We start from the raw sequence: 12,904 nt of genomic DNA on the forward strand, positions 1-12,904 counted from the left end.
CGACCTTGGGCACATGGCAACTGCAGCCCCCGAGTCAGGAGGCACTGTGTTAATATGGGTGAGCTGGGAGCAAACATTTAAGCCACAATCCGGATTGGGAGCCTTACACACCTTCCCTCATTTAACCCTAATAACAGGTAGTCCAGGAATTATTACCCATTTTCCAGATGATGTAACAAGTTCCAAGGCATGGCTGTAGAGAAGAACACAGATCTGGGTCCATGCTTCTACTGACACCAAAGCCCATGCCCTTTCCCATGCTTCTCTTCTTATGGGACACCCTAAAGGCATGTCACCCATGCCCAATTTCAAGCTCTATGAAATCCAAATTCATTCACAACAGGAAAGCCAAGACCCCAACAGGATGCCATTATTTCATTCATTTGATCTGGGCCAAGGCCCCAAAGTTTCAGGCAGCCTTTACCACTTATGGCTCCAGGACCTAAAATCCACAGCAAAATCACTCTTATCTTCTGTGGTTTGGGGAAGCATTTCATTCTTGCCATGTCATGGCACTTGAGCAGCAAGTATCAATGTGCCTCCCATCCCACAGGAAGATGACCCTCCCACCTGTGAGAATGGCCCTCAAGCCTGCTGTCCTTCCAGGAGACTCACACACACCCTGGCCCACGTAGGCAATCCTCCCAGATCTCCCTGTGTCCCCAAGGAAACCCACAACTAGCTGGTTGAGGCTCTGGCACAGTGTGTGGCCATGGACCAGATTATAACTCTTTGGCCTCGGTTTCCTTCCCTGTACCTACATCATAGGATTACATGAGTTAATACATACAAAGTGCTGACAACAATTCATAATAACTATTCAACCTATGGTAGCTACTATTTTTATTATCTTCACTTATCCTAAGGCAATCATCAGAGATGTGTTCAGAGATTTAATCACAAAGTCATCTGAATAGTCTTTATTATAGCAAAAAGTTTTGGAAACAAACCAGACAACAGGATGAATGAGATAAATTAAGGCACCTCCATATAATGCAATGGGATGCAACAGCTGAAAGTTAGAGAAGGGAAGAATATTTACTCTCAAGGGAAAAATGTTTGCAACATATTATCACTACTTTACAAAATGCCCCTGAGAAGAGCAGAGGAGAGTGAACTCACACCCCCAGAGGGTCTGCAGCGTACAGATTTCTTTGTTGTCTCCTGTATTTGCTGAAATTGTTCTGGATGCAACCATGTTTGTTTGTTTGTTTAAAGGAAAAAAAATTTTTTTCAAAAGACTTTCTACTGAGTAACAGTGACCCTCCAGGAAGAAGCCTCATGTTTATGCTATGACCTCCTGGGGTACCAGCATCTAACCCAATTAAAAAAAAAATGAAAAATATAAATTACAAAGCATGTGTAGGAAGGAATCCTATTTTAGGAGAAAGAGATAGATAGAACTAGCATAAAAAAAGACAAAGATCACCCAACATAAAATGGTACCAGGAGTTAATTTCAGGAGAGTGGAGATTACAGATAATTTTGCTTTTATTTTATTTTATTTTTTTTATTTTTGGCTGCATTGGGTCTTCCTTGCCGCGCGTGGGCTTTCTCTAGTTGCGGCGAGTGGGACTACTCTGTTGTGGTGCGCGGGTTTCTCACTGCGGTGGCTTCTCTTGTTGCAGAGCACGGGCTCTAGGCGCACGGGCTTCAGTAGTTGTGGCACGTGGGCTCAGTACTTGTGGTTCGCGGGCTCTAGAGCGCAGACTCAGTAGTTGTGGCGCACGGGCTTAGTTGCTGTGCGGCGTGTGGGATCTTCCCCGAGCAGGGCTCGAACTCGTGTCCCCTACATTGGCAGGCGGATTCTTAACCACTGCGCCACCGGGGAAGTCCCTGTTTTCTTTTTTATTTATCTGTATTTTCAAATTTTTTATATTTAAAAAAAAGAAAAAAACAGAACTGACTCATAGGGGAATCAAATCAATCTCTGGATCAGGATCCTGCAGTCAACTGCACTAACAGCCCCCAGACAGGGATCACCATGAGTGGAATGAGGGCAGCATGGCCTGGAGGTTAAAAAAAAAAAAACATCTAGGCCGTGAGTCTCAGTCTTCCACTGTCCACAAGATGGGTGAGGCCCTCAGAGCCTCAGCTCCCCTGAGACGTCCTAAGTTCTCACTCAAAGTAGACCACACAGTGGACGGTAACTGTTAGCTCCCTAACAAACCCATTTACCAAAGAATGCAGAGCATGGCCAATAGCTTGTCCCACTGAGGTGGTCCCCCAGAATTATCCAGAAGGGTAACTACTTAAAGTCAGGCCTCCTCAGTTGCCAGTCAACCCCCTCTCTTCCTAAGGGCCTTCCTGGACCAGCCACTGCATAATGATTTTCAGTCATATATGGGAGCACTGATGATGCACATTTGGGGACTTTATACTAGTTTTCTACTGTCCCTGGAAACAGAAACCACCTGCATGTCCACCCCCACCCCACACCTTCCATCACTCCATTCCCTATAATAATGGCTTCCAGGTTTTTTGGCAATGATTGAAGCCATGATTAATTCAATTTATATGCAATTCAGTACATACACACACACACACACACACACATATATATAACTGAAACAAGTTTCATAAAAGAATACTTACCCTTCCTACATACAGTAGATGCCAATATCTTCTCTTCTATCATTTTTTAATAGATAGAATATATTCTATCTATTAAAATCACTAAACTGATTTTATGACCCATGGTTTTAAATATACTGCTTTACAACATGCAAGTCTATGTTTTGGTTTTCTAAACCACACTTTAAAAGAACATTTTCTGGGACATATTAGGTAGACCCATATACAACTACTGGTATCAAAGGACCAAAAACAGTAATTTCATATGGTTCAACCTAATAATTATGTATGAACCAAACTAGGGGACTCAACTGCCCCATTTGCCTCTTGAAAGCTAATTCTAAATTTGACTAATGTTAAAAACTGGGCTACACAATGAATGTACATTATTATTGTGCGAAAGACAGATGGCACCTGAAATGGACTGGACAAGTCACTGAGAGACAGTCTGAGCCACACCTTAAATGGGAATAACAATGGCAAACTCACAGGGATGCTATGAGAACTGAATGAGCTCATATATGTTGAAGGCCTTGCAAACTATAAGGTAAAATTAATATTCTTGTTTTTGTAAGTAGTAAAGTATGCCAGTGTCTTGGCAAAACAAGACCACAAGTGTGGTCCATGCTTAGTGGGGAAGGAATAACCGCCATGACACAAGGACATGAAAACGTGGTAGCCCCTCAGCCAGTAGCAGGAAATGCAGCATCACCTCGCTGCCATGGAAACAGGGTGGCATGGTCCACACAGACTCCCTCAACTTCCCATCTTCTGCAATTAGAGCCAAGGATTATGTCTTTAAACTTTCAGTTGGTGGCATAAAATAAGTCCTCTTGAAAATAAGTCCTCTTGAAAAGTCCTACAGAAAATGTCCCCAGAGATAGGAGGTGGCCACAGCCAGAGCTGGCCAGGTCACAAGAGAAAGAGAGACACTCAAGGAGGACCCTGTTGCTTTAAAGGACATGGTCAATATTCCTGTGCTCTTTTGGGGCAAAGACCACACTGGCCATTCTTCAGTCATATCTTGTGTTCATTTGACCTATATTAATTCAATTATATTAACTTGTCAAAAGAGAAATATAATTTAAATTATGCTAGCCGAGAAGCCTACACTGCTTCACATTATACATTTTACTATATACATATAAACACATATATATATGTATGTATGTATACTATCCATTGTGGATTTAATCTCTTAAATCCAATTTTAAAATTTTTGTAACACAATGTTTACAATTCATAATTATGGCCTTTTGCCCTAACTTTAAAAACCTAATTTTTGAGAAAATGAAGTAATGTTCTTAAATTTCTATATCCATTTATAAGGAACTTTAATATACTGTGATCCCATTTAACTTATCCAACTACCCTGTGTGAAAGGTACCACTGCTATTATTAGCATTTTAGAAACGTGAACGCCAAGGATCAGAAAGGTTAAGGCACCTGCCCAAAGCACACAGCTAGTTAGATGGTGGAGCTAGGATTCCAACTTGGCAGGCTGGCTCTCAGGTCTATATTCTCTTCATGACCCAGGGGTCTTATTTATCTCTGAGTTCCTAAGGACAAGGGCTGCATCTAAAATAATTGGAAAATATATGTGATTGAAACACAAATTAGAGACAAAGGACTAACTTTCTCAGTTTCTAAAGGGCTTGTACAAATTGATAACAAAAAGAAAATCTTTTTTTTCTTAATGAGCAGGGAGTTAACCCCCGCCCCCCCAAAAAAAGAAGGAATTAATGCAAATAGCCCAAAACAAGAAAAAAATGCTCATCTAACTCAAAATTGAAGCTATAACTAAAAGTAACAGGATACAATTTTTTACCTCTCAGGCTGGCACACATTTACAAATTTAACAATCCTCAATTCAGCTGAGAGTATGGAGAAACAGACACTCTCCAAGCCTATGCATGCAGGTACAAACTGGGGGAAATTTAACGGCTATCAAATTTTTAAATGCATGTACCCTCTAACCCAGCCATCCTAAAATTAGAAATTTACCCTATGGATATTCTTGTGAAGGTTACAAGAAATACGTATCAAAGACACTCTCTGAAGCATGATTCCTAAAAAGGGGGTCGGGGTGTCTAAAAACAACTTAACTGTCCATTGACAGGAGAATGGCGAAATAAACTATGGTAAAGTCACACATCAGAATATTAGGGAGTCATTTAAAGGAATGAGTTAAAACTATGGGAACAGATATGAAATAATCTCCAAGATAACTTAAGTATTTTAATAAATTAAAAGCCTAGGTAGAAAACAATGTATATATAATATTTCCTTTAATGTAACTTTTTAAAAAGCTCAACATAGATATTTGTATACATTACATAGAAAAATTTTTTTCCTGGGAGGAAACCAAGGTTACCCACGGGTTATCTCTTTGAAGAGGACTGATACTTTTCTAAATGTTACAGTTTTAGATTGGAGGGTTTTTAACCTGGGCTTCATGGTCTATTTTAAGGAGTCTGTGAAACCCCTGAAATTGGATACCAAATTGTAAATGTGTGCATTTCTTTTAGGGAAAGGATTCTTTGCTTTTGCATACCCTGTAAGGGTCTTAAACCTCTCCCTCCCCTGAAAGATTAAGAACCACTGTGTTGGACCCGTATTGGTGCTGAGTTTTAATATTCACTCAGTTCTTTGCTCAGAAGCCATGAAATAGCACTGGACTGTGACCAGCACAGGCACTCAGAAAAACACCACCCCATCCCTGCCCTGGAGAAGGAGATAGTTTGTGGCATAATAATGACATTGTCTGCTCAAGCCTCAGAAATGGCAACAGGGGACAGCTTCCCTCTAACAGGAAGAAGGAAAAGTGGAACTGAAAATTATTTGCATGTTTAAAATTAGACCTTCTGTGGGAACTGACACTACTTCGCTTTCAAAGTGCCTCCCATCTGCTGTCTCATTGCCACCACCCGTCACCCAGGCATTTACATGCCGTGGAAATTCTGAGACAATAGGATGACTATTAAGGAATCCTATCACTAATAAGGAAGTAATAACAAATTTCCTACAGCTCCCATCTTCCAAAGGGTCACCAGAAAAGCCACTGGAAAGCCATACGAGGAGGTGACAAAATTGCTGTGGACTTCTCTGGTCTGAGAGACCTGCAGCTTCCAGGGATCTCCACTTAGAGACTCTCTGCCCCTCTCATGACCACTCCTTCTCTGGCAAATCCGGTGCCAGCCCTTTCTCTGGAGGGGCAGCCAAGACATCACATACACAGCCTGTATCACACCTGTGACTGGTTAGCTGGGGGTGATCAGAATGATGTCAGCCCCACAGCCTGTAAGAGTCACGAAGCCAGCTGCTTCTCTTGCTCATCACCAGGGCCTCCATTCAGTGCCTGTCCCACATCCAGCAGGTCCCCAATTTAAGCAATTTATCACATTTACAAGTGTGCCGTAACCACACCATCTTTACATAATTCTGTACTCAATATTTTTCTTTAGCTTAACTTTTTATTAAGTTTAAACAAATTTATTTACCATGACCCTCATGGGTTTGACATCTCACTTATAATTTTTTTTACTAACGCTCCCCTAAAATAAATAATAATTAACATTTTTCTAAAATGTTTTGTGAGCCAAGTTCATTTTGCACACCACTAGGGTTATTCCGCACCACTGTGTGGGAGACAATAAATATTTGTTACATGAATTAATGATTTGAAGCCCCACCTCCTCTCCGCAGATAACAGCAGCAGCCACAACTAGCAACTGAGACTCTGGAATTTACAGAGCAGTTCCTCTTCTATCTGACTTGATCCTCTCAGCCACCCAGTGAAGCAGGAAGTATTAGTCCCATTTTCCAGATAAGGAAATGAGGAGTCACAGAGGTTAAGTGGCTTGCCCAAGTCTAGGCAGCTACTAACTGGCTGAGCAAGGACCTAAACCCAGGTCTTTCCATCCCAGATCCCATTCTGTCTCCACTAAAGCAGGCCTGCCTCACATACTCAGGCTCCCAAAGAAACATGAGCAGGGAAGGGGGTTCCTGGGCCGTCTGTGTTACAAATGGGGTAGATTCTACAGGGTTTAGAATGCAGAAAACCCAAAATGACTCCCTGCCCCATAAGGGTTCAGGCCCCACAAGCCTGTCCTTCACCACAAGTCAGGCACCTCCTCTCTCCCCCCCCCTTTTTTTATTGAAGCATAGTTGATTTACAATGTTGGGTTAATTTCTGCTGTACAGCAAAATTATTCATTTATACCTATATATACATTCTTTTTAAAATTCTTTTCCATGATGGTTTATCGCAGGATATTGAATATAGTTCTCTGTGCTATACAGTAGGACCTTGCTGTTTATCCATTCTGTATATAATAGTTTGCATCTGCTCACCCCAAACTCCCACTCCATCCCTCCCCTACCACCCACCCCTTGGCAACCACAAGTCTGCTCTCTGTGTCTGTGAGTCTCTTTCTGTTTCATAGATAGGCTCATCTGTGTCACCTCCTCTCTTAGTTGCACACTGAAAACACATGAACAGGACAGTAAACTGGAGCGGGAGAGATGGCAAACCCACCTCTGCCATGTACTAGTTATGAATCTTTGGTAAGTTCTGAACCTCAGTTTTCTCCCGGATAAAACGGGATCAGGGAATTCCCTGGAGGTCCAGTGGTTAGGACTCAGTGCTTTCACTGCCAGGGCCCAGGTTCGATCCCTGGTCAGGGAAGTAAGATCCTACAAACCACGCGGTGTGGCCAAAATTAAAAAAGAAAAAAAATTAAAATAAAATAAAATGGGACCATGAACAGCACCTACCTCTCAGTTATTTCTGCAATGGTCAAATGAGATAATGCATTAAAACCCTTAGTGCCTGCCACATATAAAAGTATCTATTAATTAATGTTATCAGCAGCATTCTATTAGAAGGGAAAATTGCCTCTTATCCTACACTCAAAATAATTCCCTTGGCCAAGCAGTGAATGAACTAAGTAAGTAATTGCTGATGATGTGCTGGCTAAACCCAGGCCTACAGTCATTCAGCAACTCTACCTGGGCCTCAACCCCAAGCAAAAATTACTTTTAGGAGCTAAATAACCTCTTTGCTGACCGAAATTGCTCGCTCAGGAGCCAGGATTCTCTCTGCTTAGGAAACCTTGGGTGTTCTGTGGTTATCTTTACCGTGAGGCTAAACTTGAAGTCGGCTCAAAGTCACAGTCTAACCATAAACCAATTTGCTCTGTTTTCTTAAATTGTCTGCAAACAAAACATAATCGTTTGGCTTTTCCGTTGTTGTTCTGAAGCAAAACAAAAATATTTAAAGTCACCCCTATGAGAATTTAACAAGCAATTTCAAGGGAAGTCTAAATATTTTTTTGTACCCTGGATGAAACAGGTAGGTAAGAGGGCTTAAGGATTAGCTACAGTAGACAATAAACACAAACAGCTATTATTCACCAGGAAACAAGAAAACAAAGGAAAAGCAAATCCAAAACACTATAAGACCAACAAAACAGCTATCACTCACCAGTTTTGTTTTTTTTTTTTTTTCATTTTAAAGCAGCCCACTATCAAGCTGATTTTATAAAGAATCTGTCAGGACTGCTTTTCTCCAAAGAAGGAGGCACAGGGGAAAAACTGCTTTGTCACATTGCCTAAAACATACACACAAACCAAAATTAGTGGGCAAAAATGCTACAAGAATGGGTGAAGTCACTGCACCCAGCAAAGTCCTCACATTGGAATCATCTCTGGCCATCCTTCCTGTCTTGGAGAAGGGGAATGAGAAGCCAGGTTAAAAAATTGCTTTTCCAGCCCTACTAAGCATTAAGTCTTCCAGCATCTCAGCTTCCTTGCTTCCGTACCCATTATCATTAATGCCCAAACAGAGCTTCATCTTTTCTACAACTTGGCCATTTTTTAAGCTGCTACAGTTGATTCCATTTAAAAACACACACCACCCAAGCCTTACAAAACCAACCAAGTGTTAGGGAGGCAGTCAGATAACCTCACCCACATTTCCTATATGTATTGTACAAGCTTCAGAAATCTCAAATACGACTTTCAATCTCAAATATGATTCGATTTTGAAAAACTCAATTTACACCCACAGTTTAAGGAGTACGCAGTGAGGCAGGGCTGTGCCTATAGTAAAATTAAGAACAAAGGGCCTCCCTGGTGGCGCAGTGGTTGAGAGTCCGCCTGCCGATGCAGGGGATACGGGTTCGTGCCCCGGTCTGGGAGGATCCCATATGCCGCGGAGCGGCTGGGCCCGTGAGCCATGGCTGCTGAGCCTGCGCATCCGGAGCCTGTGCTCCGCAACGGGAGAGGCCACAACAGTGAGAGGCCCGCATACCACAAAAAAAAAAAAAAAAAAAAAAAAAAAAAAAAAAAAAAGAACAAAGAGAAAACATGGCCAAAAAAACAGCATCATGAAAATCTGAGGCACAGGCAAGTGACAGGTTCCAGTCCCAGCTCCTCTACTGTCTTGCCAGGTGACCTCAGCCCAATCACTGTCTTCCCTGGGTCTCAATAGCCTTATCTAAAAAAAAAAAAAGAAGAAAAGAAAAAGAAAAGAAACAAACAAAGAAAAACGACTGTGAGTTATCTTGAAGTCTGGTCCAGCTCAAAAACGCACTGATTCCCTGAAACACCCAATATCAAAATAAACCGTCAAATGTGGATTTTGAAGATGCTTTTTCAGAGAGCCTTTTAGACTTCCTATTTTATAATGTATCCAAAAATGAGAAATAAAGAGCCATCTTGAGTTTCTACAGGACAAATTAGAGAGGAAGGAAATATCTGAATAGGGGACAAGTGTAGCGTAGCAAGATGCTATTGAAACACAAGGAAGGATTGGGCAAGAAATAAATTTACCCAAGAAACTTTTCGCTGATTCAAAGCACAGCTAGCAACCATCAGGGCCCAAGCAAAACCATAAATAATATAATAAAATATATATGTACCAAAGTAAACTAAAAATAAATGAAGTATTTCTTTAGTATTAACTTTGGTACAAGAGATCTTCAATATGAGGCAATATTTTTTTAATCTCATATACTATTCTCCATGAATTTCCTTACAGGGTCAGGGAGAAGACAGTCCATACACACTGTACCTTAATGTTAACCCCATCTGGACACACTTTTTTTTTTTTTTTTTTTGGTGGTATGGGGGCCTCTTACTGTTGTGGCCTCTCCCGTTGGGGAGCACAGGCTCCGGACGCGCAGGCTGAGCAGCCATGGCTCACGGGCCCAGCCGCTCTGCGGCATGTGGGATCTTCCCGGACCGGGGCACGAACCTGTGTCCCCTGCATCGGCAGCCGGACTCTCAACCACTGCGCCACCAGGGAAGCCCTGGACACACTTTAATGTTTACAAAGCTCTTTCAGACACTGGCCAGTGAAAGTCCCTCAAACAACGCTATGGGGCAGGTGGTCCCAGGCTACAAAAGCTATTAACTAAGGATGGAGGAGATGGAAGAGCAAGTCCAACCTGCACCCAGCCCTGGAGCTGGTCTTCTGACACCTAATCCAATATTCTCTGCAGGAGGTCACAGAGCCTTCCAGGCCTTCAGGACAGCCTGTTCAAAGCCTGCCGAGGAAAACTGTGAGGGGACATTAGCAACCAGAGTGTCCTTTGGGTGCTGAGAGTTATCGCAGCCCCCAGGCCCCAGCTGCCTTCTTGTCCTGCCTGCTGGGCTGCATTGCTGCCCCAAGGCTGATGTTTCTGCTCTCAGACAATCTTTTTATTTGTGCTTGAAAAGTTTTCCCTTGTAATAACCTACAATGGAAAAGAATCGAAAGTATATATAGAGAGATAAATACATATATATGTATACCCGAATCACTTTTCTGTACACCTGAAACTAATACAATATTGTAAATGAACTACACTTCAGTTTAAAATAAAGAAAGAAAGAGAAAGGAAGGGACCTGGGTCGGGGGGGGAAACAAAACAGTTTTCCCTGAAGCCAGGTTCCATCCCCAGCCAGTAACTCGCTTCCCAGGTTTTCAAACATCATGTCCTCAGAGCCGCTGTCTGTATAAAAGAAGCAAGGTTTTTCCTTTACAAAATGCACAACAGGGGTATCATCAGGGCCCTTTCCACTGCGAGTTCAAGACCCTAGCAGTCTCCTAGAAAGCTGTGAGGACGAACCAGCTGGCTCAGCTCCCGCCGCAGGGCTGGGTGATTCTGCTTTTTCACTTCTCTCCTTCCAGTTCCCTATCTGTGAAATGGGGACATCTCCCAGCTGCCCGGCCTCACCCCGTGGGAACACCGTGAAGGGGAAACGGCGCTTTCAGAAAGATCGTCACCAAAACGGCAGGCACAGCATTATCTGAAAAGCGAAGCTAGAAAACAGGGCGGGGAGGGGGGAGAGCCGGCGCCCACAAAGCACGAATTAAGCATCCAGGGAAGCAAGCAGCTTCTCCGGGAAGAGGACCGTCGCCCGGAGGCACGCCTGCGAGTGACCACCTTCTCCCGAGGCTGGGAACTTTCCCCAGAAGCAGCGCCCTCTGCCCGGAGGCCCCGCGCCTCTCCCACTGCCCGCCGCCCGGCGCCCGACCCTGCCCCGGCTACCCGCGGCCGCCGCCGCTGCCCTTCGGCCCGGCCCCTCGGGCCCCCGCAGGCCGGGTCGGAGGTCGGCGGCGGCTCGGTCAGGCCCGCCCGGCTCCGCGTCGGGAGCCTCCGCAAACACGCCCCCTCCGGCCGCCTCGGGCTGGCGAGCCGGGCCCGCGCCGGCCAGATGTGACCAGCTCGGGTCAGGGCCGGGCCAGAGACGGCCTGCAGCCCGCGCGGGGCCGGCCACGGGGAGGCTCCGGGCACACGGGACCCCGAAGCCCACCACCCTCCCTCGCGTACGCGGCAGCCGGGGAAAGGGCTCGGTCGCCGGCGCGCGAGGCCGGCCTCCAGCAGCGGGGGACCCCGAGGACGCGGACCCCCCGCCACCTCCACCGATCCCCGCAGGCAGGGCGCACCCGGGCAGGTGCAGGGGCTGCCAGTCCCGCCCCCACCCTCCTCGCGCCCCCACCCCGGGCCCACCCAGCTCACCTGGCCCAGGCGCAACAGCAGCAGCAGCGGCGGCAGCGCCCAGCGGAGCCGGGGCGAGCGCGGAGGCGGCCGCGCCTCCCGCGCCGCCTGCTTCATGCCCCGCGCGCCCTGGAACGTGCCCGGGACGCGCGAGTCGGGCCCCGCCGTGCTTCCGAGCCCCGGCGCCCTAGTCGCCGCCTCCAGCCGCCGCCTCCGCCTCCTCCTCCTCCAGCCGGTCCGCCTCGTCCCCGCTCCGCCCGCCCCGGGCTTCCCCGGGGACATGGCAGCAGCGGCGGCGGCGGCGGCCACACGGCGGAGCCTGGCGGGGCTGCAGCGGAGTGGACGCGTCCCTGGGCGCGCAGGGGCTTCGCAGGGCGGAGCGAGCGGCGCCCACCCCCCGCGCGCGGCGCCCTGATCCCGGCTCCGGCAGCTCCGGCGGCTCCAGCTGCCTCCTCCGCGCGTCATGCGGATGGGGCTGCAGGGAGCCTCGGCGAGCGCTCAGCCCCTTCCCTCCCCCTCCCCCTCTGAATATTCATCGCTTCCTCCCACCCCGGCCGGCCGAGCGGCTGCCGAGCACCGCGGCCCATCGCCGCCCTCCCGCTGCAGCCCCCGCCCCCGCCGGGCCGGCCGGGCGGCTGGAAGGGGGCGGCGGCGCTCCCCGCGCGCGCGCCCGGGCGGCTCCCCTCCGGCGGGCAGAGGAAGCGCCCCCGCCTTGCCCGCCCTCGCCGCCCAGCCCTCCCACATTCCTGGGACTCGGCACCCGGGACGCGGCTCTGCGGCTCTCGAGCCACGAGCCCGTACCCCTCGGCCCGGCTCCATGGCCCCGAGTTTGGGTCACCAGATGTTGACCGAGACCCCTGCCGAGGGCACAGCCAGGCCTGCGTTAAGACGGCAACCCAGCGAAGGCCTGGTTGACCTTCGCTGGGTTGCCGGCGAAGGCTTGGAGTGGCAGTGGAGGTGAATGAACCCCTAAATTGTAGGGGACGTGCAGTGTGTTCTCCCCGCCCCCATCCCCGGACCAGGGAGGCAGAGAGCGGGCATTGGAGCGGGTCCAGTGATTAGGACCCCCGCTCTGCCATGTGGTCAACCTGGCTCTGCTAGTAGCACTAGCTGTGTGACCTCGGGAGAGGCATTTCACCTCTCTGGGCCTCCTTTCCTCATCTGTGAAGTGAGGGTAATACTAGTACCTGGCTGGAGAGACTTGACCATTACATGAGATAATGAACGGAAAAGTCCTAAACACCCGGCCTGACACCACACATAGTGGGCCTCAGTAAGCAGTAGCTCTTCCAGCAGCTTTCATTACATTTTCAAAGAAGTCCACAACCCGAAAGGGGTTAAAG

The 12,904-nt window shown here is 47.2% G+C and overlaps 1 protein-coding gene across 1 annotated transcript in view; it reads right to left on the bottom strand.

Annotated features, from left to right (window-relative positions):
• PTPRJ (protein tyrosine phosphatase receptor type J) overlaps window positions 1-12,026 on the bottom strand; it is a gene marked incomplete at both ends in the record, with an annotated part of 172,380 nt that extends 160,354 nt beyond the window's left edge. Inside the window, one exon of the mRNA XM_079708004.1 lies at window positions 11,583-12,026. Coding sequence (XP_079564130.1) covers window positions 11,583-12,026 — 444 coding nt within the window. The remainder of the gene's footprint in view (window positions 1-11,582) is intronic.
• Between the last annotated feature and the right edge of the window lie 878 nt (window positions 12,027-12,904).

The sequence above is a fragment of the Hyperoodon ampullatus genome (genome assembly GCF_949752795.1).
Source record: "Hyperoodon ampullatus genome assembly, chromosome: 7".
Classification (NCBI taxonomy): domain Eukaryota; kingdom Metazoa; phylum Chordata; class Mammalia; order Artiodactyla; family Ziphiidae; genus Hyperoodon; species Hyperoodon ampullatus.